Source organism: Scyliorhinus canicula, chromosome 2, assembly GCF_902713615.1.
Source record: "Scyliorhinus canicula chromosome 2, sScyCan1.1, whole genome shotgun sequence".
Lineage (NCBI taxonomy): Eukaryota > Metazoa > Chordata > Chondrichthyes > Carcharhiniformes > Scyliorhinidae > Scyliorhinus > Scyliorhinus canicula.
Genome location: NC_052147.1, coordinates 148,513,829 through 148,537,186, shown reverse-complemented (window position 1 = coordinate 148,537,186; position 23,358 = coordinate 148,513,829). Strand labels below are relative to the sequence as shown.

The following is a 23,358-nucleotide window of genomic DNA, read 5'->3' as shown; positions in this document are numbered from 1 at the left end:
CACCCACAGTTTCATCGGGTACAGTACCCCAAACCGGATCTGCCTTCGGTATGGCACTGCTCTGGCCTTGCTGAACCCGGCGTGCCTTTTCGCTAGCTCCCCTCCAATGTCCTGATGGATTTGGACCCTGTTCCCCTCCTATTCACAGTTCCGCTTCTGTCTGGCCCACTGCAGGATCTTTTCCTTCTCTACAAACGTATGGAGCCTCACAATCAGTGCCCGTGGTGGCTCCCCCACTCTCAGCTTCTGTCTTAGGGACCTATGCACCCCAGCCACCTCCAGGTCCTTGTCCAGCATCCCCTCCAGCAGGCTAACGGGATCTAGGTTCTGCCTCTTGGACCTGTTCTCCTGCTCCTCTACCTTTGCCCTTAATGACTTGCAAAGGTCCTCCTGGAGCCCCACCTCCACCTCCGATGCCACCACCTCATTGCTGTGGTCGGACATCACCCTCCCCATCTCCCAGATCTGCGATCCCCGTGTCTTCAGGCAGCTCCCTTGATGGCTTTCGACCGATCCTCATGCACCGTTGTCAGAACTCTTATCGAAAAACGCCATTAACTGTTCCATCTGGAGTTTTTCAGATGCGCCAACCCTTCCCCCTCTGCCATCTTTACAATTGCCACTGCGCCACAGGTCTCCTCCTGTTCCTTGGCCAGGTCTTTAACTGTTTTCTGCCTTGTCTGGTAACCAGCATACAAGACATTCATGGGGGAACGTCTCCTCCACACCTTCAGCTACACTTTCCTGTCAAAAGTACCCCAGTTTCAGGTAAAAAGAGCTCAAACCAACACCTTTGAGCCAGAGCTGCCCTGTGTGCAACAACTCACTCCATGGCCACCACCATGTCCTCTAATCCTTTCTCGCGCTTTATCCAGTTTCCCCTTAAATGTATCGGTGCTGTTCACTTATTCTGCTGGCAAGTTCCATATTCTCACCACTTTCAGTGTAAAAAGCCTTTCCGATTCCCAATTGGATCTCATCGTATTTATGACACTTGTTTTGGAATCTTCCCCAAGAAGAGGTCTCTGCTGTTATCAAATCCATTCATAACTTTAAACACCTCGATTAGGTTGTTTCTCCCAGCCTTCTCTTTTCTAGAGAGAACGGCAAAAAACTTTCCAGCCTTTCCTCATAGAATAGTTGTAGCACAGAAGCCCATTCGGCCCATCACATCTGTGCTGGACCTCTAAAGGAGCAATTCTCTTTTTCGCTTGCCTTTTCCTCATAATGCAGCCCCTAGCCCGCAAATATTCCCTTTTCAGTTAAGATAACCTCAAATTTCTATCAGGGTTACTGATATGTGGAAAACCTGGACTGATTTATAAGTTTCAAGGAGCAAAGAAAGAACAAGAGGACGCTATTGAGCCCCTCGAACCTGCTCCACCATTCCATAAGATCATGCCAGGTCTGACTCTGCTCCAAACTGTCTGTACCCATAACCCTTGACTCTCGTGCCAATCAAAATTCTGTTGAAATAAGCCTCAAATACATTCAAGAACTCAGCCTCCACTGCTGGCTGTAGAAGAGAATTCCCAAAGATTGATAACCCTCTGAGAAAATAAATTCCTCCAGCAGAATACTCCATTGGCAGGATCCTCGGATCCACCAGCAGGTGCACCCACACCCGTGGTTTCCCGATGGCCTGTGCGTGGCCACCAATGGAAACCCCGCTGGCTCACTGCGGGAACGGAGAATCCTGCTGCCGGCGCAGGAAAATGCGGACCGAAGATTCCGTCCCTCATTTCCATCCTCAATGGGAGACGACGGGCTGGATTCTCCGGTTTGGAGACAATGTCCACACTCTGGTGTGAGCACAAGTGGTTAGCACTGTGGCTTCACAGCGCCAGGGTCACAGGTTCAATTCCCTGGCTGGGTCACTGTCTGTGTGTAGTTTGCACGCTCTCCCCGTGTCTGCGTGGGTTTCCTCCGGGTGCTCCGGTTTCCTCCCACAGTCCAAAGACATGCAGGTCCGGTGGAACGGTCATGGTAAATTGCCCTTAGTGTCCAAAAAGGTTAGGAGGGGTGGTTATTGGGTTACGGAGATAGGGTGGAAGTGAGGGCTTAAGTGGGTTGGTGCAGACTTGATGGGCCAAATGGCCTCCTTCTGCACTGTACGTTCTATGTTCTATGATGGGGAAAACTGGCGCAAAACAGCCACGGATTCCCCGTTTTGCTGGGGGCTGGCAGGGAGGCAGCGTACAGCACCCGGCTCCAGCTGCCAATACGGCCTGGAGAATTGCCAGGCCTTGGTCGCGCATGCACACGGTGGCGGCCTGCAGAGGCCGTGCCGTGCTGAAATAGTCCCCCCCCCCCCCCCCCCTTTGGCTGGCTTGCACACTCCGGACCGCCCCACTGCAGTGCCCCCAGCCCCGAATATGTCCAGCCCTGTTCGCGGATCGTCCCTCCCCCGACTGTGGCGGCGCTGGACTGGGTCTGCAGCCGCCATGTTGTGTTCCCGACGGGTGACACTATGAGAAACCCACGTCGACGGGAACTCGGCCGGTCGGGGACAGAGCATCGTGGGTGGGATCCTCAGCCGACGTACAGAGGCCTTGGATATGGCGTGCGGCGTACTCACAGAGTACACCGCTTTTCAGGGGACGGAGTATTGTGGAAGCGGCGCTGCCCCTGATTTTGGCGTGATTGGAGAATCCAGCCCACCTTGTTTTGAAACTGTGGCCCTAGTTCTAGATATCTCCAGAGGGTGGGGGAACATCCTCTCAGAATGTACCCACCCAAGTCCCCTCAGAACCTGGGCAGGATTCTCCATTGGCCGCGTCAAGATCGGTTCAGACGCCAAAATTGTGGCGGGTGACGATTTGACCCCAAATCGCAATTCTCCGCCGCCTCGACTGCGGGGTCAATGCATACACCATTTGTATATCATTAGTGGGCCTGACCCGGTATTCTCCGGGACCTCCGCGATTCTCTGAGTCCAATAGATTGAATTCCCGATGGCGAGATTCACTTGTGCTTTTAAAATGTGAAATCGGCATCTTGGCTGATGAGGGAGAGGGGCGAGGTAGGACACAGAGAGGCGCATCATGGGCTGCCAGGCTGGTCACTGGCCAGGCTGCCTGGGGTGGGGGCCTTGCCAGGGCCGTGGGGGAGAGGATAACAGGGGAATGGGCCGTGTGGCTGAGGCAACCACCCACGGGACTGGGGTCGTGCCCAGTCACGGACCGCCATTGACGCGGCCTGCAAGGCAGCCATCTTGCTACGTACCCCACTGACCGCCTACCTTGGCCAATGGTTCTGCAGAGTGACACAGGCCATATGGGTGTCCCTACCCGCCACCATACCACCCCCCTGACTGCCACCCGCTGGCGGTGCATCAGGCAACCTACCCAAGAAAAATGCCCACAGTGGCCCCTACAGCGGCGCCTTGCAAGGGCTGCAGAGCATACCGCTGGCAAGAACAATGCCAGCTGATGGTACCCCTGGCAGCATGGACGGGTGCCAGGGCCAGAGGCCCCCCACAGGTGGCAGGCACCAATGGAGCCAGGGGTCCGGGGATGGGGAGGGGTGACATGTAGGGGCAGGATCCACGGTGTCAGCCGGGGCCACCATGTAGCCCAGTGGGTGCAAGGGTAGTGGGGGGTGACGGCGGGGGTGGTTTGGGGTAAGGCTGGAGGTGATGGTGGTGTGGGGTAAGGTGGGGGTGGGGGTAAGGGTGGTGTGGGTGTGAGGATGGTATGGGGGGGTGACAGGCATATACAGGGAACCGCGACTAAGCGGGGTCTCAGTTCCTTGCCTGGGGCCAACCTCCACCCTGGCGACTTTCCTTTCTTCAGGCCTGCCGACCACGTCCGGGGCCCTTTGCTCAGCCACGGTGAGGGGCCGCAGGTCCGGCGGTACTCCTCCTGTTTTTTTCCCACTCCCGGTGGTTATGGGTCCAGGTGCGCCGCCAGTTTTGCTGCCGTGGAAGTCCATGAATCCTGCCCTGAGGTCTTCTGAACTCCAGCGTGAACAATCCCAACCTAGTCAATCTCTCTTCATCTGACAGTGCGGCCATCCTGGATGTACCAGCTTCGCTTGGGAGGCCCCAGCCAGGCACCGTTTAGCACTGGTCCCCACTTTGGTGGTCCCCCAAGTAGTTGGAGACCACCAGTTTTGTTGGTATCTGGGCAGGGTGGCACCCTGGCATCGTCAATTGCATCAAGGGTCAGAATAGCAATGTTGCTCTGGCCATTCATGTCACAACATTTGGCATTCCAATGGGCAATTATCCTGAATCTTGAACCCTCCAAAAGTCGGAGACATTGGATGGTTCCGACTCACTTACCAGGAGTCACCCAAGAAAAGTTAGAATTACAACCAGTTCTAACTTATACTAGTAAAGTAAGTAAAGTCACCATAGTCCCAGATGACCATAGGCTACTTTCCCTTTTGTGGGGGAGAGCTGACTGGTGGTGATTTAACATGAGGTTCACACCTCAGGCGAAGGGCAAGGTTGAGAAGGCGGTGCCTTCATGAATAACCTCAGCCGGTACGGGAATTGAACCCACGCTGTTGGCCTCGCTCTGCATCATAAACTAGCTGACCAGCCAATTGAGCTAAACTGGCCCCGATCTTATACTACTAACCCTCTCTGACTGCCAATTATCTCTCCATCCCCTGACCCACCCTACCCCCGATCCACTTACCGTTTAACACTTCAATTCTCTTTGTAGAAGGGCAGCCTGGTGGTGCAGTGGTTAGCACTGGGGCCTCATGGCGCCGAAGTCCCAGGTTCAATCCCGGCTCTGGGTCACTGTCCGTGTGGAGTTTGCACATTGTCCCTGTGTTTGCATGGGTTTCCCCCCACAACCCAAAGATGTGCAAGGTAGGTGGATTGGCCACGCTAAATTGCCCCTTATTGGACAAAATGAATTGGATACTCTAAATTTATGAAGAAAAAAAAATTCTCTCTGCAGCATCTCAAAGTGGCTTAGGGACATTTAAACATACTGGAATAGAGTACATTTCTGAGGAGTTGTGGCGTAGAATACTGGGTGAGAAAAGTGGCGTCCAGTGCGTGTTAAGTAAATAAATAGGAGTGGAGTGGCAATCCGAAGGTGATTGCCACTCCTTAGAGGAGTGTTAAATCTCAATGTGGAGATGTTAAAGCTGAGAAGAGAATAGGAGAAAAGGCAAACAGCCTCATTTATGGCAAAATATATTAAAAGTGGATGAAACAAAGGATAGAATCCACCCATGGTGGGAATCAATGGCGGGGAAGATTTAGCGTAAGGCCCAAAAATTGGTTTAAGCTGGCATGAAATTTCAGTGGGATCTTCCCTCCATGGCAGATCGGGAAACTCGCTGGAGGCATGCCTGAAACAATTTACATCCCGTTACTCGGATGCAGATGAAGGCCTGACGGGAATACGTATGGAACATGGCGTGCAGAAGTCAGGACTTAACTGAAGAATGCGTGGCGCTGCCTCTTGAGTTCAGGATGGATGCTGCCAGTGACCCTGGAACTTCACAGGAGTGGGCGGGAAAAGCATCTTTCAGTTGGATCTTCCAGCTTCAATGTCATTGAGAAGGTCATCTTCCAGCCTCAAGTATTCCAGGATATCCATCTTCTTTCTTTAATGATGGGTCAGTGATATTGGGCGCCTTTTAAACATGGCATCCAGATATACTTCATCAAGCCCGCTCTACCACGGAATACGGTGGCATGGTAGCACAGTGGTTAGTACTGTTGTTTCACAGCTCCAGGGTCCCAGGTTTTATTCCCGGCTTGGGCCACTGTCTGTGCTGAGTCTGCACATTCTTTCCGTGTCTGCGTGGGTTTCCTCCGGGTACTCCGGTTTCCTCCCACAAGTCCCGAAAGATGTGCTGTTAGGTAATTTGGACATTCTGAATTCTCCCTCTGTGTACCTGAACAGGTGCCGGAGTGTGGCGACGAGGGAATTTTCACAGTAACTTCATTGCAGTGTTAATGTAACCCTACATGTGACAATAATAAAAAATTACACCCCCAGGTGCACCATAAATTACACCGGGGACAGAAGAAATGGTGTGTCTTCCAGTCAGCTTCCGCAGCAGGAAACACTCCCGTCACAGTTCAGTCCCGGATGGCAGAATTGCGTCCAAAGTAATGGAATTGCTCTGGAGTCCGACAGCTGTCATTTTACAAGTAAACCTCGGTATTCAAAGGGCGAACCAGATTGTCTAGATATTCCAGGGGCTGCATTTCAATCGTACTTTTATTTTTCTGAACAAATTACACAGCTGCCTATACAATGTTTTCTATTAAATACAGCCACAATCAACTCAATAGTGGGCGGCAACAGCAAAAGGCTGCCTCCTACAAATGAGTACAAACCACCCAAAATTCAACTCCAACTGTAAACATTAGATTCTATGATATAAAGTGGCATATAATATCCCATGATTTATACAATGACAGTATAAAATATTTAGTGTTTGCCCATTTTTACAGGCCAGGCGAATCCTGTTAAGTAAATTTCACAGCTCAGAGTTAACACTGCTTTCTGGGGAGTGGCCAGTGCCAAAGTGGACAGGCGTTTGTATAGATTTGGTGCAACCGTACCAAGGTCACCATCCCTCTTTAATCAAGGCTGTGGAAATGAGGCTCCTGGACTGGTCAGTCTTCACTCTCTTAATTCAGATTATTGTCTTAAACATGGTGCTAATAGGTCATACTTGGGTTCAAGGAGAAGGGGACAAACATTCCGTTTTGGAGGTGCTGTAGATGATTTGTTGGAGAATAGTTCTCAACTCGAATGCCTGACAATCACAAACCCTGCAAAATGGTACAAAGAAAACTCTAATGGATGTGGGCCCAAGAGAATGTAACCTAATGCTTGGGCACTGGTGTTTAAAACTCAATGAATGACAACCATCAGGATTGGAGATAGTAACCAAACCTCAAGCTCATTCCTTTATTAGACACAAAATGATTGGCAGGCTCTGGTGAACCCAGAGCGGGCACTTGGGAGTCAGTTTCTTTGGTCACTGTAGGCACTGTCAACTAAATTTAATCAGCAACTACATTCAGTAGGAGGTGTCTCTGGTCCTAAGACTGTAGGATGGCTGACATTTGTAAAACATCTCCTTTGCATCTTCAAACTTACAGGGTTGTAACTTACCGGCACTGAAGACTTAACTTAACAATCCCTATCAGGACTAGGTTATGAAACTGGCAGCAGGGCATGCAAGCCTGGCAGTAAGTGTTCTGCTGCTTGTGTCATCATTCCCAGCAGTCTTACAGAAGGAGGCCAAGACAGGAGATATTCAGCTGCTTCTTACACTCATGTTGAATTTCCACTAGCTCCTTGTCTTACCCCTTTAATGGGACAAGTTCTGATGAATTTTGCTACACCCACCTTGAAAGCTGGGAGGGGAAATGTCATACTACTTTGAGAAATAATCTACTGTTTGTCCACCCACTGTCCTGGTAGGAACCGGTGAAGGAAGACAATCTCATAGTCCTTATCTAACATAAGCCCCTCCTGGGAACGTTTGCCTTTGGGACACTTGCTTTCTCGGCAACAGGGAACCACTGACAATGGTGTATTTTGACAGGGCCAAATAACAGCTTGGGAAAATATACTTCTAGACAAGTGTGACTGAACAGGCCTCCTGTAAAGAGTGATGCCCATCCAAAGTTGTGTACTGTAGCCCCAATCACTTCACTGCAGGCACGTTGCTATGACACTGCATGCTCCCATCCCATTCAATACATGATCTTCCAGTGTGTAGGCTGCTCACATTCCTTCTCTTCATCACCACAGAACCTGCTGTAAGTGGTTTTGGGTTCGAAGCCGAGAATCTCCCGCTCCTCGTGGATACGGAATGAGAATGTCGACACTGACGTCCCGATGAAGTACCTTCAAGGAGAGAAGATTAATTATGCAGTACTGTAGTTAGTGAACTAGAGCCCACAGATTTAAACTAGTTGAGAGTTGAACCTGGTACCTGATCCCCTGTCAGGAGAGAAGCCGCGTAACCCGTCAGACACACGCAGCACTGACCGGCAACTCCGAGCAGTGTGTCCTGCGAGGGTCTTGGCAGCTTGACCACAGTTCAGTCAGCAGGCAAGGAGGAATCTGCTTACACAGCGGGTTGTTACACTGTGGAATTAACTGACTGAAAGGGCAATGAGAACAGATTCTCCTATAATTTTCAAAAAGAAACTTGGCTAATATTTGGAAGAGAAAAATACCCATGGGACAAATTGGATAGCTTGGTCAAAGAGCCACCAGACACAAGAGTGGCTGTAATATTCTCTAACAAGTACTTTCTAATGAATATCAGGAGTAACTTTCTTTTATTCACTGTCCTGTCATACATTTACACACAACCCCTCCTTCTCAGCACATTTCTTTTCGTTGTCTCCTCTGAGGCCGAAGATACATGAAGCACTCTGACTGCGATCTTGGTCCCCAGGACCTGATTCTGATGGGCATGTCGGCAGATGCCACAGGCTGAGCAGCACCTGGGATATTGTTGGTGGTTTTGTTGACTCCTCTGCATCAGGTCACCATACCCCAGTATTTTGGGATCATTCCCTATTTCCCCACCTACATTCTAATTGAAGTAACCATCGTGCAGTGCCGAATGGGCCGGTAGTTTCCCTCATTCACCCTATGATTGGCATTTTCCTGAAATAAGGACATGCATATAGGAATGCTTCCTCCCCAACTAATGGGAGGGATGAAAATGTGCCATTCTCATGTGTAATTATATTGGGAGCATTAAACTAAAATATTTAAGATTAAATGCAATTTATTCAGGATCCTAGTAAATCTACTGCAGAAACCGATGAAAAACGAACAGAAAAAGTTTGTTGTGGTTTAATGGGTATCAAGCACTTTTCTCTCTGAGTCAGGGGATTATGGCTTTAAGTTACACCCAGAGACTGAAACACAAAGCTCTAGGCTGAACGCCCCAGTGCAGCACTGAGGGAGTGCAGAACTGTCAGAGGCAATGTCTTTCAGTTGAGATGTTAAATCAAGGGCCTGTTCCCTTCTTGGTTCAAAGGGAAATATCTTGTTTAAAAAGAACAGGGCAGTCCAAGCCAATATTTATCCTTCAGCCAGATTATCTGGTCATTTATCCCAATGCTGTTTGTAGGAGCTCACTCTGCGCAAACTGCTGCTGCATTTTTCTGGCATTACATCTGCAACTGAATTTCCAAGAATTCTATTGACTGCTAAGTGTTTTGGGACATCCAGAGGATGTAAATTAGACCTCAGAGCTTCCCTGACTGCTGGCGGATGCTGAGATAGTCAGAGCCCTGCCGAACTTCTGCTGAATTAGCAGCTTCCAGTTCGAAAGCAAGTGCCTCAACCTTTTGCCTCTACCTGGCATGAGCACAGATCCACTGGTCAATAATTGCGATGCCCCCATCTCTGTATAGTTGGAGCTCCTCCTGGGTCGGTTCAAATCGAAGCATCTTTGGGAGAAGGCTTTTCAGCTCCACCAGCTCTAAAAGGATAAAGAAGTTAAATGGAGTTTCAGCCAATTCTAGTGGAATGGGAGAAACAGAAGGCACACCATTACCTGTTATTCACTTTGTTACATTTTGCACCGTCTTCATTCTTCCGAAGACGTTGCAAGTTACAAACTTATTCTGCACTCCCAATTAAATATGTATTTTGAGCTTATTTTTTTAAAAAAGCTTCCAGGAGTTGTAAATGGGAGTTTCAGCCTTGATACCAGCAAACCCTGACCAGGCACAGAAATAACAAACACTCCCTTGGAACAATACCATCAGTTCTTCATTTTTGCTGCTCTGGAAAGGTCAGCAAGAGATGTAAAACGTCAACCAGCTGTTTTTCTTTTAAATGAAGGAGATTTAGGGCTCTGGGCACAAAAAACACAAAGCTAGCAGTGCGCAAAAAAGGAGAATTTAAAAGGGTAAAGGGATGTTCGCCCTTATTCCGAGGGGCTAGAAGAGAAAATGGCAGACTGTTTCCCCGACAGTTATATAAAGCTCTGGTCAAATCCCATCTGAAGTTCTGTGTTAAGTTTTGGTAACCTCACCCTATTGGCCTTGGAACTGGTGCAACACAGATTCGCCCAATGATAAAAGTTTTCTTTAAAAAATGGTATAAATTGTAAGGCATAGACTAGGCTTGTATCCCCTTCATTAGTGGGCAACCCGAGGCCTGGGGGCCCCATGCGACCCACCTGGGTTCTGAGCACGGCTCACAAGACATTTTGTTGACCGTTGCCCATGTGCAGTGCTGCCACATTATGCTCATTTCAGTCTGCAGTTTTTTTCCTACCGGTATGATTGAAGTGATCCCACACGTAAAGCAAGGGCAAGTGAAGTGAGGTGTGTGCTGATTGCTCACAACATTGACTGTGAGAGCTGTGCTTTGAAGTTGATGGCAGGTCTATTAATATATAAATGATTCAGCATTTTCTATAACACATTGCAATCTTGTGGCCCACTGAGATGAAGAACCGTTAGCTTAGGTTGCCCATGACTGGTATAAATAGAAGCTTGTGGGGTGATCCAACTGAGGTGTTTTAAGATAATTAAAAGAATATGTAGCTAGTTTAGCTTAGAGTAGGGGGTTAATAAAGGTGGGACCTGTAAGGGAGGGAGACGGCTTTTGCACTATGTTAATAGAGTCATGTACGTTGTTTATTGTGTTGTTGTTATAATACCAAAAAATACCTCAACAAAATGTTTATTAAAAAGAAAAGAATATGTAGCGATAAACTATTTTCTCTGATCGGAGCAGTCGAGAACAAAGGAGCTAAGATAGACTTAAAGGTAGAACAAGGCTGTTCTGGGGTGATGTCAGGAAGCACGAGGCAAGGCCAGTTTAAAACTTTCAAAGCTCAGATCGACAGATTTTTGTTGGGCAAGTGTAGTAAGGGGTATGGGACCAAGGTGGGTAAATGGAGTAAAGGTACAGATTAACCTTATTCTAGCTGAAGGCAGAACAGGTTTGGAGGGCCGAACGGCCTCCTCCTGTTCCAAAGAAAAACACCAGCCCAGGATACTGAGAGTGAGAAATTGGAAGGATTAAGTCTCTCCCCCATCGTTGTGTGTGGACTAATGGGCTGGGTGAATTCCAAAAAATGAGAAGCACACACAAAGTGAGTGCAAGGATAATAAAAGCAAAATACTGCAGATGCAGGAAGTCTATGTAGCTTGTTAATCAAGGAATGTAACTGAACCACACCAGGATTATTACCATTCTCGTCGGCGTCTGTAGCCACAAACACTTTGTCTAATTTCAGCTCTTTCATGAGGCTGTGAATCTTCTTGGCTGTTCCCTTAATGCTGGGAACATCCTTCCTGTGGCCCCAGATGAAGTCTTTTCTCCTCAGGTGCACGCCCAGGTATGGGCCCCCCTGGGCAGTGCCCAACTTCACCTGCAACAAAAAGAGATTCCAGAAGTTTAAAGTTAGACATGGCACTCCATGTTCCAGCAATCATATGAAATTAGAATTAGAGTGTAGGAATCTCTGCAGTGCAGGAGGCCTTTTCACCCATCGAGTCTGCACCGGCCCTCCGAAAGAGCACCCTACGAAGGCCCACTCCTCTGCCCTATCTCCGTAACTGCACCTAACCTGCACATCTTTGGACACAGGGGGCGATTTAGCATGTCAAATCGACCTAACCTGAACATCTTTGGACTGTGGGAGGAAACCGGAGCACCAGGAGGAAATCCACGCAGACACGGGGAGAAGATACAAACTCCACACAGACAGTCACCCAAGGTCGGAATCAAACTTGGGTTCTTGGCATTGTAAGGCAGCAATGCTTAGCTCCGTGCCACTATGCTGCCCCTTCTATCAATTTTTTTAAAAATCTCAAAACCGCACTGCTATGAATAGGACTTGTGTTTAATACAATGCCTTCCATGATGTCCCGCAACACATTCCAGCCAATGAAGTACTTTTTAAGAGTGGTTGGAAACTTGGCTACCAATGCACAGCATGCCCCCACAATATTTTGACTGAATATTCTGTTTTTAGGTGTTGTTTGAAGGATAAATATTGACCAGGAAACCAGTCCCGTCTTGGAATATAGAAATGTGAAGACGTTCATCACATTGATACCAAAGGTGAAAGGATACAGTTCAACTCCATTGTGAATCCAGTCCTATGTTTTTGTACCTTCCTAATGTAACCTTAACTCAAGTGAGGCAGATTGTTCATTGCAGAGTTTACCTGCAGTTGGGTCACATCTCACCTTCATCCTTGTCCAATCCTCATTGTAAAGAGTCTTGTCTAGTTCATCAGTAGAATTCAGGTGTGTTGCCCTGAATTCGTCCCCAACTATACGGAGATGTCTGGAGAACACCATGCTTCTCCGAGCCTGTGAGAAACAGGAAAGAAGAGAGAACCTGCATTTGTTCGGCACCTTTCACAATCTCAGGATGTCCCAAATCAAGCAGTGAAGTATTTTGGAAGTGTGGTTACTGTTGTACTGTAGGAAACTCAGCATCCATCGCATATACAGCAAGTTCCCACACACAGTACTCTGACATAATTGAATGTTCAGCCAAAACAGATGACAGGTGTACTTATTACAACCTTAAAAGATGAAACATGTCAAACTGCTGTCGCTGCTGGATTCCTGAACGCAAGAAAATAACCCCACAAAATGACATGGAGACCTGAGGTGTAATCTGAAAATGTCCCAATGGTCAGCGGGAAGATCGCGGACCACAGGATTGAGGAATCCATTTTTTAAAAAATGTTTTATCGTGCCCGATTCATTTTTTCCAATTAAGGGGCAATTTAGCGTGGCCAATCCACCTACCCTGCACATCTTTGGGTTGTGGGGGCGAAACCCACAGAAATACGGGGAGAATGTGCAAACTCCACACAGACAGTGACCCAGAGCTGGGATTGAACCTGGGACCTCAGCACCGAGACAGAAGTGCTAACCACTGCACTACCGTGTTGCCGTAGGATTGCAGAACCCATGTAGAAACAGCAGCAACAACCTGCATTTACATAGCACCCTGGGGTATTGTAAAACATCTCGAGACGCTTCAAACAAAATGTAACATTCAGATATGTAACAAGATATTGGAACGGTGGAGGTAGCTTTTAAGGAGCATCTCAAAGATGAAGAAGGGTTAAGGGAGAGGAAATGCAGAGCTTAGGTCCTGTTGACTGAAGTCAAGGTCACCAATAGTGAAGGAGAGGAAAGGAAATCGGGGATGCTCAAGAGGCCAGAATTGGAGATATGCAGAGGTCTCAGAGGGCTGGAGGAAATTGTCATAGCAATTGTATGTTTGGATAATACCGTTTCTGTGTGATTTAACGAGTGTTAAGTGATAGATGAGACAGAAGGTAGGTGAATAGGAAGGATTTTAACTCTATGATTGTAGAAAATGTCTTATTTTTTTGGTTGTAGTGCTTAAATCCCAAAATTGCATTTAAAGCATTACAGTACTCACATCCCAGTAACTTTTGCCTGCATAATGGTCATGAAGGAGGTTTTCTGCTCTGTCTAACATTACAGACCTGGAACATAATCAAATACCTGCTCAGGAAGCCTTATAACATGAAACATGTAATAAAACGTTTTGATGACCAATTTTGGATTTGCAGTTCACCCTACACCCATTGCCGGGACCACAGGCCAAATCCAACAAAGCATTTAAAGAACCTAAAGAGTGAAGTTTAATTTATGCAGTGCCTTTCACAACCTCAGGACATCCTAACGTCTTTCAGAGCTAATGTAATACCTTGGAAACGTAGTCAACGCTGATGTAATAATTGTGATAGCCAATTTTCACACAGCAAGTTAGATCAGGAAAGGATAAGTAGGTGGCCTTGAAACTGAGGTTTGAAGAAGAAAATATTGAGGGTTCCACTGTTGAGGGCCAGAGAAAGATCGAGTTACAGTGAGAGATTGCATGGGGTATTCTAATTTTAATACAGTAGAGAAGAAACTGTGTGAAACCGCACATTCAAAAGAACCACGGAATTCAGAAGAACGATGACAGCAATATCACAGATAAATTGGGAGAAAAGTAAAGAATCGAAACAGGTGGAGGTCTGAGGCTAAAAGCAAGAGGATTGTCCCCATGACGAATCTTTTCCTGTCTGATGACCAGACAATGGAGCAGTACTCAGGTCAGGCAGAGGGAATGCTTTAAAGGTTGTTAAGTGCTATTGAGTGCTGCAACAAAAAGAGGAAATTAGGTGCCCTGGTGGGGAATATATTATTAGGGATGGCAACATGATGGTAATGTTACTGGAGTAATGCTCCAGACACGAGCTCTAATCACACAACAGCAACTGGGGAGCAGTTTAATTTCAACTAATTGAAAGATTGCAACTAATTGAAAGTCCAAAGATGTACAGGTTAGTGGATTGGCCATGCTAAATTGCCTGAGTGTCCAAAGGTTAAATGGGGTTACTGGGATAGGATGCGGGAACAGGCCCAGCCGGGGTGTTCTATCGGAGGGTTGGTACAGTGTAAGAATTCTATGTTCCTAATAAATCTAAAATAAATTGCTAGCCTCATTAATAATGACCATGAAACAACTGGATTGTTGTAAAAACACATCTGGTTCACTAATGTCCTTTAGGGAAGGAAATCTGCCATCCTTACCTGGCCTGGCCAACATGTAACATGCAATCTAGATCCACAACAATGTGGCTGCCTCTTTATTCTGGATAGGCAACAAATGCTGGCCCAGCCAGCGATGCTCACATCCTAAGAATGAATTTAGAGAAATTATCTGGCAGTGGAAGGGATGTTGGAACTCCACTTGAGGTCAAAGGAGATGAAGGCAGTCAAATGGACGCTGTCAGAATTGAGAGGTGGTAACTGTTGGCTAGGCTTGGAGATTCAAGAGATTGTTGATGTTGCACCATGCCCTGTAAACTGCTTAGAAATACTTTAGAGAAGGAATTATCATAAACATCCAATAAGAATCCTGTGTTTACATTTGCAACAGTTGTGAAAACACAGAACCAATCAGTTCTGGTTTTACATGGAGGAGACTTCTGCTCAGGCACTGCCACAAGTCAGAGGTGGCAATGGTGAGCTAGAGGTGGATATGGTCAGCATACATGCGGAACCATTCATTGAGCAGGATCCCACCCCCTCCCATCGTGGCATGTTCTCTGTCAGTGGAGGCACTCGCCATGAGACAATGATGGGATCTCCTGGTCCTGCTGATGTCTACGGCATTTTTACATGGCTTGTTCATCCCACTGCCTGAGGAACCCGCCATGGCGGGGTAACCTCCGGCAGGACCGGTAGATCCTGTCGGCGAGACCCGGCTTGATCACTGTCTGTGCGGAGTCTGCATGTTCTCCCCATGTCTGCGTGGATTTTCTCTGGGTGCTCCGGTTTCCTCTCACAAGTCCCGAAAGACATTAGGTAATTTGGGCATTCTGTCTTCTCCCTCAGTGTACCCGAACAGGCGCCAGAGTGTGGCGACTAGAGGCTTTTAGCAGTAACTTCATTGCAGTGTTAATGTAAGCCTACTTGTGACGATAGACATTATTTATAAAAAAGGACCGGAACATCCCGTCCATTGTGTTTTTGGGTGATGTAGCTGGAAGACAGCATTTAGATGAGAAATATGGAGCCAAGGATAAATCCTTGGAGCATTCTAAAGGGAATGGTGTGCGAGAAGGGGAAGGGAAGCCAATGCAAGGAGAATTTCTGGTGGTGATCAGTAGATAAATTAAACCACCTCCTGACCCACTGAACTTTGTCCCCAGAATTTTGTGTTTTGGTTTCAGATTTCCAGCATCCTCTTTTCGAATGGAGAAGAGGGTGTGTTCAACCATGTCGGAGGTTACAGACATTTTCAGAAGGATGAAGAGGAATAGCACATTATGGTCGCAGTCATATTGGGTTCCACAGAATCAACAGCACAGAAACAGATTAATGCCACTGTTCTTGCTGTTGATAAAAGGATGTCATTTGGGGGTTGGATAAAGGGCATCACCACCTCACAACATCCTCTGATTCTTAAAAGAAAATTCCCAACCTTCACAAACCTGGTTCAATTGCCAGAAAATACCCCCAGATTAAGACACAATATGGTCCCTTTTCATTCATCCACATTTCCAACATCCTGATGGAGTTGTGATGGTGAGCGAGCAGGTTGTGAACTGCAAGGATATTATGACTGGAAGCAGTTCAGGGAAGGTTCACTCGGCTGATTCCTGGGATGAACGGATCTGTCTTAGGATAAAAGTTTGAGCAGATTAGGACAATACTCATTGGAGTTTGGAAGAATGAGGTGTGATCTTATTAAAGCATCTAAGATTCTGAGGGAGCTTGACAGAGTAGATGCAGAGAGGATGTTTTCCTCTCGCGGGGGAATCTAGAATTAGGGGCACAGATACAAAACAAGGGGAATCCCATTGAAGACAGAGGTGAGGAGGAATTCCTCTCTCAGAGGGTTGTTAGTCTATGGAGTTATCTCCCACACTGAGCAGTGGAATATATTTAACATTGAATACACTCAAGGCCGAGTGAGACAAATATTTGATCTATTAGGGAGTCAAAGAGTATGGGGAGGGGACAGACTTTGGGGAGATTAAGTGGTTAAGGCCACATTTAGATCAACAACATGCTCTTGTTGAATAGCTGAGCAGGCTCAGGGGCTGAATGTTTTACCCCAGATCATATTTCTTATGTTTTTAAATATGATTCCTCTGCAAAGAGTTTTCTCAGCTTACTTTTTAAAACTATTGTCACCAGATATTACTATGATGGGGTATTGGTACACGGAGGCTGCGCTGCCCTGCCCTCTTGAACCCAATTCCTTTATCTGGCTTTGAATTCCTCCTTTTGTCTTCATCAACAAGTGTCCCAGTCAACTTACCACACACATCAATTCCCATTATCTCACTGTTGCTTGTAGGATCTTGCTATGTTCACATGAGCTCTCATGTTGGGTGAACTGGACATTTTGAATTCTCCCTCAGTGTACCCGAACAGACTGGGGGATTTTCACAGGAACTTCATTGCACTGTTAATGCAAGCCTACTTGTGACACTAATAAAGATTATTATTATGTTTCCTACATTACAGCAGTGGATAGACTTCAACGTTCTTCATTGGCTGCAAAGCACTTTGGGACATTCCGAGGTTGTGAAAGGCTCCACAGAAATGCAAATATTTTGTCTTTCTTTTCCAGATCTTCACATAGAAAGTTGTAAGAAGTGGCACGAATTTTACCAGAAGAGGTCTGACACAGTTGCTGAAGAACCACATTCCTTGGCACTTAACACTCAGGTGTCCCTTCAATCTGGTCAGATGAACACTGACTTTTTCCAGAGTTCATAGTATCCCACAGAATCCCTATAGTGCAGGAGGCCATTCGTCCAATCGAGTCTGCACCGACCCCCCTAAAGAGCACCCTAACTGAGTCCACTCCCCTGCCCTATCCCTGTAACCCCACCTAACCGTTGGACACTAAGGGGCAATGAAGCATGGCCAATCCATCTAACTTGCACATCATTGGGCATCTTTGCGTTGACAAGTATGGAGTGCTTCTTTTATTCCCTCGATTTCCCTGTGGCTTTAGATGATCAACGTCTGGCCCTTAATGCTCCTATTTCTAGAAGCGAGGTGGCCATGAAGGAACTTCAGCCGGGTAAAGCCCCTGGGCCAGATGGTCTTGGGTGTGCATTTTATAGGGGTGTGCATTTTATGTGGCATTTAAGTACCTGTTAATAGAGCCATTGGTTGGTATATACTGTCATTCTTTCAAAGTAGGTCTGATACCACCAATGCTTCAGGAGGCAAATATCTCCCTAATATTGAAGGCAGGCAAGGACCTGGAGGCGTTCTCTTGTACTGGTATAAAATAATGTGGCGATGCCAGTGCTGGACTAGGTGGGCACAGTAAGAAGTCTTACAACACCAGGTTAAAGTCCAACAGGTTTATTTAGAATCACTAGCTTTCATCAGGTGAAGGAGCGATTCTCCGAAAGCTAGTAGTATGAAATAAACATTGAGGGTTTTTCTTTAATTGACAGATCGCCAAAGAAATGCAGACATAAATATATTTTACAGTCCCTCAGTTCTGGTCACTCACTCACTGTGCTGTGGTGTTTTTCAGAAGAACAGGCACCATGATGGAAGCTGAGCCCTGCACAGATATACAGGCAATACTGAGGCCTCTCGTCTCCTCATAGCCCCAAAACCAACCCCTGTCACAAAAAAAAGACAAATGCAAATTGAAGTGGCACAATTTAACAGTGCAAACTCCTCTACTTTCACAGCTACCTTGCCTTTTTTGACATCAAAGGTTACTTTGAAGTAACAGGCTGTACATTATATACCCAAGAAAGAAAGGCTTAAATTTCAAAAGCACCTTTCGTGACATTCTAAAACACTTCACAGCCAACAAGGTACTTTTGAAGTACAGTCACTGACGTTATGCAGGAACCGCAGTATTCACTTTCCGCACAGCAATATCCCACAAACAGCAATGTGATACTGACCAAATCAACCCACTTTAGTGATCTTGGTTGAGGGATAAATACTGGCCAGGGCACGAGGCAGAACTCCCCCCGCTCTTCATCAAAAATAGGGCCTTGAGATAATTTCCATCTATCCTCGGGCAGACAGGAGCTAGATTTAATGATTCATGGTGTCTCTGATATCTGGGCATGCACAGAAAAAAGTTTGTCCTGTGATACAATCCGTTTACCGTCTGCCTAAAAGCAGATTGTGTGATTGTTATCTTGCTGCTGCTTGTGGGGCATTGCTGCGTGCAACTCAGCTGTCACAATTCCTCCATTATGATTTTAAAAATACGTGGATGGCTGTGAAGCAGTTTGGGACACCCACACTCCCTATGAACTGAAAAGTGACTTTATGCATGGAACAATCTGGATGGGAGCAGGTCTGGAATACACTATAGGTTTCAGCCATTGACAAACTCAGCGATCATAATCCAAGATGTGCTCTCCCATTTCTGACAGTTTGCAAAATAACAGTGTTTTGAGTCTATCAGCAGACGAATGAACGAATGCAGCAGATTTCAAATCTGTACTTAAATTCTCAACTCCTATCAAAAGACATTTGTGAGGTTCTGTGTCATCTCATTTCATTTGGACTAGTGACCATGATAGAACATTTACACATTAACTTTCAATGCCGGATTTTGTGCATGGATTTCACAGCCTCTGAAGGCAGGAAATCTACTAACAACCCATGTCCAGGTTAAGGGTTATATTCACACTCTACTCAAACTGCAATGAAAGGATATCAAGAAGAGCATCTTTAACAATTGAGTAAAGGTCTTCCTCACAGTGGGATTTAAAGGCACCCAGGCTACTTTCCCAGAAACGGTATCTAAACTTCCACCTCAAGACAAGGCCGAGCTGCGAGAGCCATGAATTCTAGCCAGTGTACGGCAAGGGTTAATCAGACTGTCCTGAAGACTGCTAATGTTACAGTGCTATTGATATTGTAATGATATTAACTTTTGGTCAGAGAAGGTTAAGCCAATTTAAAATATCACTGTGCTATTGATCCATGGCTGACCTTAAAGCAACGGTAGGCTTAGTCACTTAAGACAACTTAATTCAAAGAAAAGGCAAGTGCATACTGATTCATATATCTTACGGACTGTAATCAGCTGATGATACGTACATGAAAAGGCTCCACAAAGGAAAACTGATACGAATTGAGACCAAATCAAAGACAGACTAATAATTATAAGTTTCACTTGGTGGATAGGAATCATTTTTTTTAAGAAAATATTTTATTGAAGCATTTATAATTTTCACAGTTTAACACATCAACATTTTTAAACAACCGGCAGGCCAACGCACGCAAAACACCTAAAAGAACAAAAACCAGAAAACACCGTCCCCTACGACCCCCGCCCTATTCCTTAATTACCAGTATACTAAGTTCCCTGACCTTATCTAACATTGCCATGCCTCCTGTTTTCCTCTCCCCCCCCCCCCCCCCCCCCCACCTTTTCCCCACCTCCCCTTACTGCTGATGTTCAATTTTCCTTGAAGGAATCGATGAACGATTGCCATCTCCGGGCGAACCCCTGAGTTGATCCTCTCAAGGTGAACTTGATTTTTTTCCAGACTCAGAAACCCTGCCATATCGCTGACCCACACTCCTGACTTTGGGGGCTCCGGGTTCCTCCATCCCAGCAAAATCCATCTCCGGGCCACCAGGGAGGAGAAAGCCAGGATATCGGCCTCCCTCTCCCCCTTGGCCCTTGGACTTTCCGATACCCCAAATATTGCCAGCTCTGGACTCGGAGTTACCCTCCCTTCCAGGACTTCTGACATAACGTCCGCGAATCCCTGCCAGTGGTGGAATAGGAATCATAAATACAAGACCATCAATATGATTAAAAACAGAGGAGTTATATAGGTCTAGGGCAAAATGAATGTTATTGGTTGAGAATGATTCAATTACATTTTCCATATATCATAGAATCAGAGAATTTACAGTGCAGAAGGAGGCCATTTGGCCCATCGAGTCTGCACCAGCTCTTGGAAAGAGCATCCTACCCAAGCCCACACCCTATCCTCATAACCCAGTAACCCCACCCAACACTAAGGCAATTTTGGACATTAAGGGCAATGTATCATGACCAATCCACCTAACCTGCACATCTTTGCACTGTGGGAGGAAACCGGAGCACCCGGAGGAAACCCACGCAGACACCGAGAGAACGTGCAGACAGTGACCCAAGGCGGGAATCAAACCTGGGACCCTGGAGCTGTGAAGCAATTGTGCTAACCACCATGGGAGTGTATTTTAACTAATATATAATTGTCCAATACAGAATTCTGTTGACAGCCAGGCAAAGGGGCCGGCTTCGGAAATAGAATTTCACAAGCCTGGTGAACAGAGTGAAAGTGGACTCACAGAGGTGGGATAGCCTCCCTCTGTCATTGGTTGGCAGTATTCAGTTGGTGAAAATGAATGTCCTGCTGTGTTTTCTGTTCTTATTTCAGTGTTTGCCAAAATCGTTTTTTGGGGGAGTGGAGAGATTGATTTTGATGTTCATTTGGGTGGGAAAAGTATTAGGAAGATGGTGCTTCAGAAGGATTGGCAGTTGGAGGGATTGACAGTTGGGGGCTTGGCATTGCCAAGTCAGATATATTATTATTGGGTGGCGAACGCTGAGGAGAAGTTGCTGGGTTGATGTGGAGATCCAGATGTTTTATGAGTGCGGATGGAGTCGGGCTCGTGTAGCGGGTCGGGCTAAGATAATGGCTTCTCTATCTTTCTCGCCCTGGGAATACTCGGGGAATCCAGTAGTGGCCTCAATGCTGAAGATATGGAGCCGATTTCGACAGCACTTCAAATTGGGGGTGGTATTGAAGTTGGTGCCGGTTTGTGAGAACCACATGTTCGAGCCGGCCAGGTTAGATGCTAGTTTAGGTCATGGGACGAGAAGGGGGTGGCTGTGATGAATGACTTGTTTTTGGAGCGCTGGTTTGCGAGCTTTGAAGAGTTGGCGGAGAAATTTGGACTTTCATGGCAGAGATGTATAGATATTTCCAGGTGCGTGACTTCACAAAGATCTTTCCGACGTTTCTAGTGGTGCTCCTTTCCTTGTGTTGGAGAGGGTTTTGTTACTGGCAGGGACGGAGGAGGGGAGTACCTTGTGGGATTTATGGGAGGCTTACAACGGAGGAGGCAATATCCTTGGAGGGGTTTAGGTGTGAGATTCTGCGTAGGCTGAACGCAAAGTCAACATGTACGAGGTTAGGGCTGATGCAGTTGTCGGTAGAGCACAGGGTCCATTTAACCAAATTCAGGACGAGCAGGCTATTTGCGGGGGTGGAAGATGAGTGTAAGTATTGCGGGAGGGGCCCAGCTAACCACATACACATGTTCTGGTTGTATCCTGAGTTTGTGGGTTTCTGGGTCTCCATCTTTAGCACCATGTCGGTGATCCTACAAATTGAACTGAAGCCTTGTCCCCTCAGGGCATGGGTCCTGCCGGAGCTGCAGATTGGGTCCGGGGCTGATTTTCTTACCTTCATAGAATTTACAGTGCAGGAGGAGGCCATTCGGCTCATCGAGTCTGTACCGGCCCTTGGAAAGAGCACTCGACCCAAGCCCACACCCTATCCCCGTAACCCCACCCAACCTTTTTGGACATTAAGGGAAATTTAGCACAGCCAATCCACCTAACCCGCACACCTTTGGACTGTGGAAGGAAACCGGGAGGAAGCTCACGGAGACACAGGGAGAATGTGCAGACTCCGCACAGACAGTGACCCAAGCTGGCAATCGAACCTGGGACCCTGGAGCTGTGAAGCAATTGTGCTAACCACTGTGCTGCCGTGCTGTCCACTGATTGCTCAAAGGCGGGTGCTGATGGGTTGAAGGTCAGCTTTGCCGCCCATCGCTTCAGTATGGCTGGGGGATCTTGCATCTCAAGAAAGTTAAGTACACCATGAGGGGCACAATGTTTTTTTTTAAATTTAGAGTACCGAATTAATTTTTTCCAATTAAGGGGCAATTTAGCATGGCCAATCCACCTAACCTGCACATCTTTGGGTTGTGGGGTTGAAACCCTCGCAAATACGGGGAGAACGTGCAAACTCCACACGGACAGTGACCCAGAGCCGTGATCGAACCCGGGACCTCGGCGCCATGAGGCAGCAGGGTTAACCCACTGCGCCACTGTGCTGCCCTTGAGGGGCACAATTGAAGGGTTCTACCGAAGTCGGGGGGGGGGGGCGCGCGAGGGGAATGTGTTACTATCTGTTATCGTTTTTGGTATGTATACAGTTGAATAAATATATTTTTTTTAAAGTCAGGCAAAGGATGCAAGAGGAATGTATAAAAATTTGCCGAAAGGGGGCAAGCACAGTGGCAGAGTGATTAGCATTTCTGCCTCCGGCACTGAGGACCTGGGTTCAAATCCCGGCCCTGGGTCACTGTCCATGAGGAGTTTGCACATTCTCCCCGTGTTTGCGTGGGTTTCAGCCACAACCCAAAGATGTGCAGGGTAGTTGGATTGGCCACGTTAAATTGCCCCTTAATTGGAAAAAATAATCGGGTACTCGAAATTTATTTTAAAAAAGAAAAAAAATTCACCGAAAGATAAGCAATCAGAATTTTAACATGTTTAGATCTACAACCAACAATCCTTAGGTCTGGTAGTCATGATTATCTTTTAGATGTATGTTTCTGTACCTTTATCGTACATGTGCTTCAATCTGTGACATCTGATATTCAATAAAGAATCTTATTTATTTGAGGAGTAAATTACGTAGAAGAGATCGGCCTCCAACAGTAGGACAGTCATCACTAATTAACTTAATCCTTGCTCACAATTAGTTCGGTAATTGTGTTCGTCACCTATGAAGACTTGCAATCAATCTCTGTTAAATTTCGAAAGTCAAAATACTGCAGATGCTGGAAATCAGACGTAAAAA

At 46.7% G+C, this 23,358-nt stretch overlaps 1 protein-coding gene across 1 annotated transcript in view; it reads right to left on the bottom strand.

The window, feature by feature from the left end:
• Positions 1–6,179: 6,179 nt before the first annotated feature.
• pofut2 (protein O-fucosyltransferase 2) overlaps positions 6,180–23,358 on the bottom strand; it is a 29,864-nt gene continuing 12,685 nt past the window's right edge. The window contains exons 4-9 of the mRNA XM_038787590.1: positions 18,019–18,129; positions 13,395–13,461; positions 12,176–12,301; positions 11,172–11,352; positions 9,321–9,444; positions 6,180–7,844 (exon numbers count right to left, since the gene is read on the bottom strand). Coding sequence (XP_038643518.1) covers positions 7,691–7,844; positions 9,321–9,444; positions 11,172–11,352; positions 12,176–12,301; positions 13,395–13,461; positions 18,019–18,129 — 763 coding nt within the window. The 3' untranslated portion in view covers positions 6,180–7,690. The remainder of the gene's footprint in view (positions 7,845–9,320; positions 9,445–11,171; positions 11,353–12,175; positions 12,302–13,394; positions 13,462–18,018; positions 18,130–23,358) is intronic.